General features: G+C 35.5%; 3 protein-coding genes across 3 annotated transcripts; all 3 read left to right on the top strand.

The window, feature by feature from the left end:
- Nucleotides 1-937: 937 nt before the first annotated feature.
- On the top strand, nucleotides 938-5,505 carry LOC132052909 (inositol 3-kinase). Its single transcript, XM_059444626.1, has 2 exons — nucleotides 938-2,192; nucleotides 5,094-5,505. Exons 1-2 carry the CDS (start codon nucleotides 1,353-1,355, stop codon nucleotides 5,370-5,372), a joined length of 1,119 nt encoding a protein of 372 aa, XP_059300609.1. The 5' UTR covers nucleotides 938-1,352; the 3' UTR covers nucleotides 5,373-5,505.
- A 2,278-nt stretch (nucleotides 5,506-7,783) lies between these two features.
- Nucleotides 7,784-8,161, top strand: LOC132054052 (protein EARLY FLOWERING 4-like). Its single transcript, XM_059446125.1, has one exon. It carries the CDS (start codon nucleotides 7,784-7,786, stop codon nucleotides 8,159-8,161), a length of 378 nt encoding a protein of 125 aa, XP_059302108.1.
- A 3,618-nt stretch (nucleotides 8,162-11,779) lies between these two features.
- Nucleotides 11,780-14,157, top strand: LOC132052914 (agamous-like MADS-box protein AGL17). Its single transcript, XM_059444632.1, has one exon. The coding sequence runs from the start codon at nucleotides 13,124-13,126 to the stop codon at nucleotides 14,135-14,137; it is 1,014 nt and encodes a 337-aa protein (XP_059300615.1). The 5' UTR covers nucleotides 11,780-13,123; the 3' UTR covers nucleotides 14,138-14,157.
- The last annotated feature ends 272 nt before the right edge of the window (nucleotides 14,158-14,429 follow it).

Genomic DNA, 14,429 nt, shown 5'->3' on the forward strand with positions numbered 1-14,429 from the left:
AAATTTCACGATTCTTATGTCCTAACGCCCGCTAAATGGTACATTATGCTTTTAAATTGTGGCTTCGCGTCTGCCTCAATCTCTGAAGTGGCAAGTTGCTCTCGTTCTGTGGGAGCGAGCTCTCTTCAGTAGCCTCTTGATGAACAATATTATACTTTATGAGTAGTAAAAGAACTAAAAGCAAGTGGTGACCCCTAATTCTTCAATATCCCCCAACTTAAGTTAAAGTGAAGAGCATTTGTTAAATTTTCTATATTTAATTAATAGTCTTTTTTGTCTATTTTATTAGACTTGTCAACTCTTCAAAATGAGTGGAAGGATAAAGTTTAACTGTATTACTACTATTCTTTATCTTTATATATTAGACATTGGTAAAATGAAATTAAAATTATAGTCGACAAAAAGTGAATAATATAAAGATATCATCTTCTTAAGATGAAGTAAAATAGATTCGAAAGCATATGGATGAAATAAGAGGAAAAAGCTTACATGCACAAACTATACTAACTAATTTCTGTTTAATGATAAATTAGAGCGATCATGTGTACTATATCAATTAATTTTGATTCAATAAAGTAGTGCATATTTAGGCACATACTATTATGTATTCGCTAAGATTGGTGTAAATAATTTGAGATAAGATGAGACAGAAGGAATATTCACTTGGAAAGTATTTTTATTTTTATTTTTTGAGAGGCAACTTTTTTATTAATCCATCTTTATATTTGTGAGCATGCAACGCTGTTGTCCAGTCAAATTTGTGTATCAGTATTACGAATTTGTACCTATATGTCACATCAACTAATTTAAATACGAGTACGAATTTGCCTGTTTCGACGGGTTGAAAAAGATGATTTGGTCAAATATGACGTTGGCCCCCAAATTGAAAGATATTCACATTTCACTGTGTAACAAAATTAAAAAAACGACACAGAATGAATCCCTTTCCAATAAGGTCCGCACTTCAATGCATTAATGGAAGCACATATTCCATTTCACAACTTTGCTCTCTAATTTGCATTTACATCCAAACCGCTTCTCCTAACTCCCATCTCCCTTTCACGTACATTGGCCAAACAAAAACACATGTAAAGCATACAGAATTGCTTATGCACGTCGTTTGTTTTTAGAAAACTCATACCGACATTTGTCTTTGCGGCGAAATTGTTTTTGTCTTCATTTATTCAACACCCTTTTCACTCGTTTTCTCTCTAACCTCACCAAAAAAAAAACTTAACCATGGTGAAAAACCATGCAAAACCTCTCTCTTTTATTTACATGAAACCTAAACTATTAAATTGAGCTGAAACCCTACCTTTTTTCATCTTATAAGAATCAAAAGAAACTTAATTATGGTGAAGGAAGCAAAAGAACAGTGCTTAATTGTGGGTAATTACTGCCACGACGTTTTAATCAAAGACGACGTCGTAATAGCTGAATCACTAGGCGGAGCAGCTTCGTTCATCTCAGCCGTGTTTGACGGTTTGTTAATTTCCTCAAATTACATTTCTAAAGTGGGCCCCGATTTTGCTTACGCCTTTAATCACCGTCCGATCATAAAGCCGTTATCCAAAACCACCGTTTTCCACGCACATTTTACAACGGAAGACAAACGGCAACGGCAAGATCGGATCTTAAAACGGGTCACTGCATGTGACCCGGTTAATCCATCGGATTTACCGAATTCGAAATTTGATTATGGTATGGCTGTAGGTGTTGGTGGTGAGATTTTACCTGAAACACTTGAAAGAATGATAGATATATGTAAGGTTGTGTTTGTAGATATCCAAGCTTTGATTCGGGTATTTGACCCGGTTGATGGAACAGTAAGTCTTGTGCATTTAAATGAAACCGGGTTTTGGCCATTATTGAAAAAGATTGGTTTTTTAAAAGCTTCAGCTGAAGAAGCACCTTATGTTGATGTTGAAGAAGCAAGAAAATGGTGTTGTGTTGTCGTGACAAAAGGGAAAGAAGGGTGTACTGTGTATATGAAAGACGATGAATTGACTGTTTCGCCGTTTGTAGCGACTCAAGTTGATCCAACAGGTGCTGGTGATAGTTTTCTTGGAGGTTTAGTTGCTGGGCTTGTTCATGGATTGGAAATACCTGATGCTGCATTGCTAGGAAACTTTTTCGGGTCATTGACTGTTGGGCATATTGGGCTTCCTAAGTTCGACTCGCAGTTAATACAGGTTGTTTAGATACTGCTATTGATTATACATGTCATTTGTTATTTGACAGTGTTTAATTTTGTAGTGGTTTTATGAACTTGTTCACCTTGTTACTATAGATCAATAGAACTAGTTAAACTGTGTGAACTAAGTTAGAAGATTTAATGCATGCATAGTTTAGTTTCCTTTCTAATAGCCTGTTTTTGCTTATTTTGAAAAGTGTTTTTGGTCGAAAGTGCTTTTGGAGAGTAATAACATTTGTGATTGGTTTATTAATTTGAAAAACACTTATGTCAATGTTAGACCAGTACTTTGTGCTTGGCCAATGTTCCAAAAGTGCTTCTGGAGAAAGGCTACTTTTTTGCTTCTGCGACTACTCAAAAGCACTTATTTTTTCCCTAAGCTTGACCAAACACCTCAACTTTCTAAAATAAGTACTTCTTTAAAAAAGGTAAATACTTCTAGCTTCCCAGAAGCTTGGCTGAACAGGTGATAAATTTGTGTTCTATGTAGCAGGAAGAAAATACTTATGAAGAGATAAGCTTCTTCTTTTGTGGTAACATAATCATAATGGAACAGCCCCAATGGAGCAGAATGTATATATAGGAAAATAGCTGAATCTACTAGTTTGAGATTGTGGCAAAGTTTCTGTTGGTGGTAATAGAACTCAATTGAAAAGTAGACAGACCTGAGAAGAATGACCAAAGAATTTCATAAGAACACACAGATATTACAATTTATCCAAGCGATGCCATAACTTCAAATACAAATGAAAAGTATAGACTTGATAGTGTCACTAAAATCTGCAAAAGCTTATTATGGAATATGATGATCTAAGTTTATAGATGTTTGTGCTAAAGATGTTTGCCTAATTAGTTTGTAGTCCGAGTGAGGAAGAATGAGAAAGTTTTGTAAGTGAACTGTCATACTGCGGTTAATCTACTTTTATCTGGTGTCTGGATATACAATTAGAACTTTGAAAAAAGTTGAAAGTGATGTTTTTAGTTTGAATGATTTTTAGACACATAAAAGTCTACTGCTGTGTTATGACTGTGTAACACTTAATAGCAAACTACATAGGCTACCTTCAATTTCAATACACCTTTCATTTCTCTTCTTTTATCTTTCATTAAAAAAAAACGTGGGAAGAGCCAAAATACATATAAGAATTCTTGATCTCTTGAGAAGAAAGTAATTAGGAGTATAATGTTTTTTTTCTGCACGTAACAATCACATGTTGCATTTTCTTTTATTAATGCTTTTTCCATCTTTCACTTTTCTTCGTTGTACTTTTAAATATAGGTGGAACTACATTTAGTTTTTACTTCTTTTAACAAAAGAAAAGGAGTTTCAACTAGTAGTTGATATCTATTTCCTTTGCCTTCTGTTGCCTTTTAAGAAAAGTTTAAGATACTTCTATACTTTGATAATAATATGTATAATGCTTGTCTGGATAAACCTTACATATGAAGGGTCGCATTATCCCCTTGGTTATGATTTTACCAATATTTCTTCCTCTGCTAATGATTATAGCAACATATCTTTGCTTGGACAAGTATGAAATGAAAAAACAGAGACAAAATAGATCAGCTTTAAGTGCTGCTGAACACTAACAAACAGAGAGAGAGAGAGAGAGAGGGGGATCTTCAATATACACGAGTTTATAGAATTTAGATGCGTTTATGGAAGGAGAGCCTTGGCGTAACTGGTAAAGTTGATGCCATGTGACCAGGAGGTCACAGGTTCGAGCCATGGAAACATCCTCTTGCAGAAATGTAGGCTAAGGTTGCGTACAATAGACCCTTGCAGTCCGGCCCTTCCCCGGACCCCGTGCATAGCGGAAGCTTAATGCACCAGGCTGCCTTTTTATAGAATTTAGATGTTGTCTTTACATGGGGATTGGTATTAGTCTATTAGATATAGTGGGGAAGGAAATGAGTCTATTAGATATAGTGAGGAAGGAAATGAGTCTATTAGATATAGTGGGGAAGGAAATGCAGTATTGTTGGTGGGTGATAGCAGAAGTGCAATGTGCTTAATCATTGACTACCTATAGAGTTGGATATATTGTTGCACTCCATTTGTATTTCCTTAGTTCATAGAAACCGCAGGAAGTACTGGAAATGAACTTCTGTATAGAATATCCTTGTGTAGTTGTGTTATCCCATCACAAGTAATAGTAGAGAGATCGTGACTGCATATTGTTCTGTTACTGTTATCTGAATAACAGTCTATCAGAGAACTAAAATTTACATTCTGCGGTATTGTTAGTTTATCGAGTTTCTGCTTTGTGATATAGAATTATGGAGGTGTTTTACTTATTCCCATCATACATAGATACTCTTTTCTACCTTATTCAAAAAATAAACATAGATACTTTTTTCTGTATCAAGCTATTGTAATAGGGACTTCGTGTCTGGAGCCTAGTAAGCAGAAAATTGCAAACAATTGTAGTTCTAAAGTTGACATGGGGTCTGCCAGAGATGAAATAGAAACACTTAAGTTATTGGAGTCATAGCAATGATCATCTCCCAAAGATGACTTGACAGTTCTTTCTAGAGTAAGAAATGAGTAACAGACACCGGGATGCTTTTCTTATTGAACCTTCTCCTTTTAGCCTGATTCCTCATGCTCTCTTAGGGTGATAGGTTTATATAAATTTAGATCCATTAGTAGTGATATATGTATGTTGAAGAGAATTAGAACATTATGCCCATTGTCATGATGTAAAGATAGATTGAGTCCTCACAGATCAGCACATTGCTGATCCTCTCACGAAAGCATTTCCTCAAAGCAAGTTCGATTACCATGTAAACGAAATGGGCATTAAATTTCTAATATGAGTAGCTGACGTGCTTATGAGAATTTTGCTTGTTTTTGGAATGCCAAGTTTTTGCTCATGTAGTCCTAATTTTTTCTCAGAGAGTGAAGGATGAGGTGCTAAAAAGGAGTTTGCAGCATTTTGGGTCCCATGAGAAACAAGAAGATGAACCGAATAGATTGAAGCCCTTAGATCATGAAGAATTCCTAGCGGCTCTCAGTGCTGCCAAAGTGGTACCAGCAAACTCTATCAAAGAATGTAAGTGGGACTTGAATAGTTCTCCCGGAGCATTGGAACAGCCCGTCTGCAATGGTCATCATAGAATACCACTTAACCCTGTCTGTGAAGAATCAATTAATTCAGTTGATAGTAAACCTTGAATAAAGAGGGCGGGGTTGTTCCGCATTCTCAAATATATTGTTAGTTGTTAGTTCTGAATAAAAGAGAGTTCAAGCATGATATTCTCTCTACTGGGCGTTGGTTTTGTGTTTTTGGTAATTGCAAAATTAGCTTTAACAAAATGAGGGGCAAATTGTTTAGTTTTTCTGGAAGACTAGATGAATTGTGAAGCTCAGCGAAAGGGAGAAAGAACTTGAATTTGGGGCAATACCTTCTTCCAAGATGAATTAGAATACTCCCTCTAAAATTTAAATGAAGAAGCCATAATGTCAGTTATTTTTCTATTTTTTAGAGTAGTATATCATACTTGCAATGAAGAGTGTTTTATCTCAGTGATTTTGTTGAGTCAAAGCCTTCGTGGATAAAGTTGTCTACGGTGAAAGGTAGCAAGTACTCGTGAAATTAATTGAGATGCACGCAAACTGATTTGGGCTCCAAGGTCATCGGCAAAAGAAAATGAGCCCTTTCTTTTTTTTGCTTATTCTGGAAATGTACCTAAACTATATTGCCCGTATTTACACGATAATAATTGATTCTTCTTTTAGGTGTAATAGATTCAAATTACTACTCCTACATAGTGACAGTATAAGTAAACAAACATAAAGAAAGATGAAAGGATGTGTAGAATTTTAATTAGCACTCTTAATTGTTGATAACGGCAATTCGGTGCACTAACCTTCTGTTATGCGCGGAGTATACGGACCACAAGGGTTTATTATATGCAGCCTTACTCTTTATTTCTGCAAGAGACTGTTTTCACGGTTGAACCCATTACCTCTTAGTCACATGCGTGAGGCTTCCCTTCCGCACATTTAATTGTTGATAGTTAAATTAAAACTCTCATCGTTTCAATTTAGGGAAAAAGGTTTCAAAACACACTCAAATTATGGCCAAAGTTGTCATAACACACCTGAACTTTGCGGGGGTCCTATGACCCCCATGTACTTATTTTTTGTGTATTTTGTACGCTTTTATATAGGTATTTTGTCACAAGCGATTGTATCTACTCTCTTTGAGCGCGTAAGATTCCATATAAAAGTGTAAATAATACACGAAAAATAAGTCCGGGGGTGATAGGACCCCCCCCGCAGTTCGTGTGTGTTATAACTTTAGCAAATTTGAAGCGACAAATTACGTTCATCTTCTTCATAGAGAACTAGACTGAAATTTGATCCTAATGCACTTCAAATCTCAACCAAACATCACCAAATTTCGATTCAAATTCCTCTCCACGTTAGGTTCTTTTGATATATCACCCACTCGAAATGGAGCTCATTTAAACCTTTGAAAATTCGAGTTCGAAGCTTCAAGCTTTGTTCATGGCACTCATGGAGTCGTTCGGTTCTTCTTCACGTTCCGGTACGTCTTCTAAGCTCGAGTTCGACTTCAAACAATCGAAACCGAAGAATTTTATTCATCCCGGATACGAAAGCTTCAAGTCGAAACTCGACGTCCCTAATGGAGTTTTTAGTTCTTTGGTTCTACTATCTTAATCCACTATTATTAATCATGTTTTCAATGTCGACAATGTCACAAATTCTATATAATATCGAAAAAGACCCGTTTGATTTGGTCGTTACAATGGAGTTTTTTTGGGTTTGAAATTTTGGAATGTGGAGAAATGAAAAATACCCAATTGAAGAATAATTAAATCTTTTAAACTCAACACAAAGGAAAGAAAAAGGCACAAATTCTTGAACGAGCACAAACTCAACACAAAAGGCACAAAGCAAAAGGCACGATAATTGAAAGAAAAATTAGCTCTAACGACTGGAAAAAAATTTGGTCACTATAAGTGCACTTATAACGACCGGATTCATCTCCCTTCATTAAGAAGTGGTCGCTAAAAATCAAATTTCCTGTAGTGGAGCGCGTGCATACACTCAAACGAGTTTGGGTGACTTTGTCCATTTGAAAGCGTAGATAATATACAAAAAATAAGTCCAGGGGGGTCATAGGACCCCACAAAGTTCAGGTGTGTTATGGCAACTCTGGCCATAGTTTAAGTGTGTTTTGAACACTTTTCCTTTCAATTTATGTAAATCTTTTTTTTTTTTTATTAGTCTGTTCCAAAAAGAATGACTTATTCTTATATTTGGAAACAATTCACCTCAATTTATAGCCACACAAAATATATATGACTCATTTAACACCACAAATTTAAATTTTTTTTTTTATTTCCTAAAATTTGTGCCCAATCAAATGTTGAGGTGAGACATAAAAATTAAATCATTTCGTTCATGTATATATTTTGCTTAGTTTAAACAAATATTATGTGAAGTACTAGAATCTAGACTACGAGGTTGATATATACTACTATTTCGCTGCTGAATAGAAAAAAGGAGGAGCGGGAGATTATTGGTTGACAACAGCTGAGTCGGTGATCTCAATCATGGACGGTACCTTGCAATTCCTTTCAAATCTCTCTGACCACCGCGTCGAATTTAACGACAACGAAGAACAAGAAGAAGAAGTGTATGACACCGAGGCATGGGAAGCGATTACCAAGTGTTTTAAAGAGGTACAATCGGTTTTGGATCAGAACAGAGTTCTAATTCAACAAGTGAATGAAAATCATGAATCGAAGGTTCCAGATAATATGGTGAAGAACGTTGCTCTTATTAGAGATATAAATAGTAATATCTCTAAAGTTTCTCGCCTTTACTCCAATCTCTCTCGTGATTTCTGCAACATCGTTCATCAACGACGAACACAGGCTTTGTGTGAACCTAAGAATCCAGATGATGACGTGGACACTGCCGAATCCTGAGTCAACTCTTTTGGTCTATCTAAATATAGTAATCTCATCTTCTGTAATTACTTCTGTTCTAAGTATAAACTTTAGGTTTTTAGCACGTGGTATGGTGTCTAGACTCTAGTTATGCCAGTTGTTTGTAGTTGAGAGTTGTCTCGTTTATCCTTCCATACTATTAGTAGTATTAATTTTGTTGTTTCTTATTTTTGATTTCCGTTGTTTGATGTACTTCGATTATAGTATTATCTTGTTGGAGTTACTGTTCCTTTTTAAGAATGATTTGTCATGCTATCTTTAGTATTTTTCCGTTATTTCTTTTCTGTAGTGCTTGGATATGCTTTTCCTTGATCTGAGGGTCTATTAGAAACAACCTCCCAAGGTAGGGGTAAGGTCTGTGTACACACTACCCTCCTCAGACCCCACTTTGTGGGATTGCACTGGTTATGTTGTTGTTGTTGTTGTAATAAATCAGAGTTGTCTGTGTTGAATCAGTATATTGATGTTTGTTTTTTGTGGAGGAATAATGGTGCTTGTTTAGATTAGGAATTATTGTGGTATTGATGGTAATAACAAATATGATTATTCTCTATCTTTTTGTTTTTCTTAAAGGAATGATTCATTGATTGATTGATGATCCGCGAGGCTGCTTTTTGTCTGAATTCTCTAATGGCTAGCAGCCGTGATTGTGTTTGAGGTATTTATACCATTTACGCATAGTATTGCCTCTGATTTCTTCAATTGCTCCTCTTAGCTTATTTACGGAAACGTGATTGAGGTTTTTATGCAGTTTAAACGTTTATTTCCTCTGTTTTTCTCTGCAATTTCCGATAACTGGTGCCATTTTCGATGTTATCTTCCAGTCAAATGCTGCTCTTCGCTGATCAGCAGCCTTGAAGTGTTTATTTCAAATGCAATAGCTAATCAGAGTTTTACTTCTTCGATTTTGATCTTCAAGGGAGTGCTAGCAGACTATTGTGTATGTTTTGCATGGCTGTGCTGAGTGGCTACCTTTATTTGTCATCCGTTCTTTAGTGTCAAAGTTGCTTCACTATTCAATTACTTTTGAGTTATGATCTTTATTTGCTTCTAAAAATGAACCTTTTATCTGTCAACGGTGTGATCATTTTCAAAGTTGCTTCGTTGTTCAATTGATTTTGCATTATCTCTATTTTCATCTGAGTATGAACCTCGACTTAGTGTTTTCAGGAATTCATGTACAATGACATTTTCTCTAATTACTTAAGGCATATGTGACAGATCTAGTACTGCTATACAGGACAATAGTGCCTGAATGATAAGATTTCCTCAGTGTTGCATGCTGCTTTGGAGAAACCATTCATGATTAAAATCACAAATCAACTTATTTGGGGTATATGTCATGTCAATGTTTCCAAGAACCTCTTGCTTTGTGCACTTTAGCAGTTCTAATTCTTGCTAACTTTTTTGTTGTCAATTTATGAAATAAGTGTGGCTATTCAATCATTCAGACAGTGGACTTGTGTAGGCTTTGGTACGCCTGAATACTTTCAATATCTCCAAGGAAAATGCAAAATGCAAAACAAAAAAAAGGGCAGTAGTAACCACACGCATATTGCTTTAAAACATAGTAGGCACCTTGCTACTTCATTATCACCGACATATGGTGTGACTTCATCTTCATTAAGCCTTGCATACAGTATTTCTGTTGTAGGTACAATTGTACTTTACTCCACTGTGAGTGCACCCTTGTAGAGCTCATTCCATGGTATAACTTGTTCCTTGTTTTTGCACTGTAGTGCCTCAGTAGGGAGGTGAAGAATTTTAGATTAGTTGTTCCATATCAGGTCCAGTCGTTCCTTATATTAGTGGTATAAAGCTAGGAAGATATATCTCGTTGTAGTGAAGCCGGAGCTTATATTTTACTGCGTGTTTAAGCTTGTTTCATTCATGCAAATCCTATACTATCTTTACTTCACCTGGGAAATTTTAGGTCATGATGCTCACTCCTCCTGAGTAGGAATCTGATTTGAAAACTAGTTGGATATTTCAGATAAAGAGTAACTCAGCTTAGGCCCTTTGCGATTTTACTTACTGTTGTCATCAACTGTAAGGATAGAGGTCCTTTGCATTTGGCTTTCAGTGCCCGCTTTGATCTTCATTTGAATCCACAGGCATTTCTATGTTTTCCCATAAACAGTGTTTCATATCTTCTGCTTCAAGTGTTGTATCTGTTTTCACAGTATTTATAACTGATGTAAGTTGCTCCTGCATTTGAAATAGACAATTTCATCTCTCACTGAATTGTTTGTGCTCGTGGCTGTGGAATTTTTGTTCCTTTTAGTGCAATCTAGTGTTTAAGGTAACCGGTTGGATCAACAATTCGGTGTCTGGTTCCTCTCGCTGATGACTGAGAAAAGCACTTACATTATGTAGAACAACAGCTTCTCTTCAATTATGAACTGTATGTTATAGACAATGTCTTGTGTGGAACTATGCTTCGTTCATTATAGTTCCAACTCGAATCTTGTTTCTTGAATGTGGTGTGGGACACAATTTATCAGTTTTTAACATGCGAACTCCTGCAAATTAAGCATTTGAAACCGTTCCAGCTACCTTATTTTTAGGTTTTGATGTTAAACGTTGGTGTTTAGTGCTTTAACTTAGCCTGCTTCACCTATCAGGATTGGAGTGGTGTACTCATACCCTAAGATACCAGAGGGAGGAGTGAGAATGGAACGACTGTGATATAACAATAATTCAATAGACGGGAAAACTTCCTGAGACCGACACCCCCCACCCCCCGTCCCCCCGCCAAAAAAAAACCCCAAGTTTGTCTTTGCGAGACTTGTTTCCTTGTAGTTATTTGGCGTTTTAACTTAGTTATTGTTGTTTTTTTTTTGGTTGGGGGTGGCGGGTTAACTTAAGCCTTCCCTGTCATGTAAACTGCAACCTGAAAGATTTACTTTACTCTAATATTTTAGCACTCATGTAGTAATTAGATTCTACTGTATATCTTCTTTAAACAATAATTGTCTCCTTCACCATCTGCATTATGCCCCTTTCGCATTCGCGGGTGTCCTCCTGGCGTGTTGAATTGGCTTCACGATTCAAAACACCCTCAACATCTTCTCAATAGAGTCCATTCCTTCTGAAACATGCAAGCCTTCAACAACGGTGTTTGGGCAAGTACATTGTGCAGAATCTATCAATTTTCAGGCTTACCTTTTACGTCTCTTTAATTTGACATAGTTGTGGAGGCCAGCTTCTTCTCTTCTTAGAGCCTTGTTCCTGTGTTCTTTTCGTAGTGGGTTTTGTGGAGATATTGGAGTTTGTATAGTAGCCATGGTGTATGCTTTATTTGGGGTTTTTACCTAGGGGCTAGGTGTGAATGTCTTGGACGTGGTTTCTGTTAAAACTCAGAACAGTCTTTGTGGCATAGTTAGCATTAAAAAAAAAAAAAAAAAAAAAAAAAAAATTGTACTAATAAAGATGAACGCGATGTCACCAATCACAGGAAAGAACGAATGTCATAATCAATATTATTTCCATCTATTTCTTCCCAATATAACACAAAATTAACACTCTATAGTCTACTACTTAGTATTTCAATCTGGTCCCGAAGGAGAAATATTCCTTTTCAAAAGGGTTTGAATGGGTTTATAATTCTTTCCAACTAGAAAAAGGAGAAGAAAATTATTAATTCTTTCCAACTAGAAAAAGGAGAAGAAAATTATTAATTACTCCTAGTATAGTTTCTAAAAAGGGTTGACTCACGCGTCAACTCGAAGTATATAAGTATGGCAAAACCTATTTGCGTTTAGTTACTATTGTTTGAGACCAAGTATAATTCAGTTTGCTTTCACGAATCATACCAAGCCAGGTAACCTTCTATCCTTTTTTTTTTTTTTTTTTTTTTTCAGGTTTCATATTTTGAAGTTTTATGTTGTTGTAATCTGATATAATTATTAAGTACGTATACACCAGAAAACTTTCTTTAATTTTTTTCGTTGTTACGTTTTTAATTTTAAAATTTTACTATTTTGTTAATGATCTGGTTGAACTGATGATGTTGGAATTAAATATATTAATTTCTTTTGTTTCTTTTATGCAGCTATCAATTGAAGTCTGTACTACTAAATTCTTTCTTTTCCTAGTCATTCGAGTTTGTAGTTTAGGCACAATAAAATTGCTCTTCTTTAAATTTTATGGTGTTCCTTTTCCCAATGAATTTTATATTGTTGGATTGGAGATTATTTCCATGAATTTTGTCAATAAGGAATAATGTTCTAAGGATCTGAGTGGCTTGTGCTAAAATTATTCGTTATATGGCTGATTTGTGAAACTCAATATTTATAATTACGAGAAAGCAACATCTAATCTTCATTAAAATGAGAACAATATATGAACGTCTCTAATAAAAGTTTACAAGTGTGTTGCACAATAACACTAATGCCATAATGCACTATAACATCACGTCGTTCTCCTTTTTTCTTTCTTTTTCTGTTTTTTTTATTTTACTTTTAGGTGTTTTACTAGCAAAGAGACAATTTCAGCCAAAAAATTATTTCTTGTTTTAAAGGTAGAAACCAAAAAATTTAATGCGCTCTTTTGAATAAGAATTCTCAGCAGGTGAGGAGAAAATTTTTCTCCCTACGATCTATCATCAATATGAGAAAATTCAATGTTACCCCAAAAATTAGTGGTCAAATCTAAAATTCAACATAAGCAATGCATAATGTATGATATCGCGAATTCTATCTCGTTTGCCTTCGTGGGCTTTCTTCTTCTTTTTCTTTTGTTTGTTCTTTTTTCTTTCTCTTTCTTTTTCCCTTCACTCTTTTTTCTCTTCTTGTTTTTCTAGCCGTTAGGATACTTCGTAGTCTGACTCCTAAGAGAATTAAAAGGAACTAATTTGTTTAGCATAATTTTCTTCTTACTATAGTGTCTGTTTGCTTTTTTCTTCTATTTAATTATATGTAAATTCTTTGAACAGGCAGCATGGGAAGATCAAAAATCAACATGGAACGTATTCAAGATCACAAGAATAGGAACTCCACCTTCCTGAAACGGAAGGCTGGATTAATCAAAAAAATCTCAGAGCTCTCAATACTTTGTGACATCAAAGCATGCATGATTATATATGACTCCCACCAAGGAAATAATCAAGTTATTTCTCAACATGATGAAATCTGGCCAAATGATCCAAATGAAGTTCAAGAGCTAATAAATCTCTACAAAAACCAACCACTCGAAAGCCGGAGCAAAAGGGCTAAGAGCTTGTCCAGCTTCTTTGAAAACCAAAAAAGAAAGGCTGAGATTCAAATGGGAAAATTGAAGAAAAAGATCAAAGCAGAAAAGTATCCCAATTGGGATTCAAGATTTGACTATTTATCTAAAGAAGAGCTAAGAAATCTTGTTGGAGTTCTTGAGGAAAAGATCAATACTGCAAAGCGAAAATCCGAATTCTTGAAGAGCATGAATCTTCAAGTTTCAATTGCAAGTTATCTTTCCCATCAAGAAATATGGCTCCCTGAGCTCATGAACGACAACATGAACGACAACATGAACCATTCAATTGGAAGTTCTCTTTCTCATCAAGAAATATGGGACTACCCTGAGCTCATGAACGACAACATGAACCATTCAATTGGAAGTTCTCTTTCACATCAAGAAATGTGGGACTACCCTGAGCTCATGAACAACAACTTGAACCAAAGTACCCCGTGGCCTGTTTCTTATGTGAATCCTTTTATCGACATTAATAACAACTTCTTTCAAGAATTCACAAGTGATTTTCAAGCAAATATTCCAAGTGGTGTGAATCCAATGGGAGCGGGGATGGATAATAGGCTTCTTACTGTAGATGATTATCAATTTGGCAATGCAGATTCTATGAAGACTGAGGCAGAAAATTGGTTGGCGAATACTGGAATCGGTTCAAGTTCAACAATACAGCCTATGGACCCTTGCATATACAGTGGCTCTACTCATATGCCTTATGGATTCCAGTAGATTTTATTTTGATCATTATATGACGAACACATTTTGCGTGTAATTTTTTTTTTTTTTTTTTTTTGAGACTTAGATTTTGCGTGTAATTAATTAGCATAGTTCCTCCTTTTTTTGCTTTAGAAGCAGTTGGAGCAAACAAATTAGGAACTTTTGTTATATTAAATGTTGCTTGTTAATTGACTTTGGTGCTCCGAGTTGCAGTCATAAAGAAGTTATTTAACTAAGGTCAACAAATTTGCGAAGTAGCCAGACTCACAGCACATTAGAGTAATAGATCATATTTTATGAAAGA

The sequence above is a fragment of the Lycium ferocissimum genome, chromosome 4 (genome assembly GCF_029784015.1).
Source record: "Lycium ferocissimum isolate CSIRO_LF1 chromosome 4, AGI_CSIRO_Lferr_CH_V1, whole genome shotgun sequence".
NCBI lineage: Eukaryota > Viridiplantae > Streptophyta > Magnoliopsida > Solanales > Solanaceae > Lycium > Lycium ferocissimum.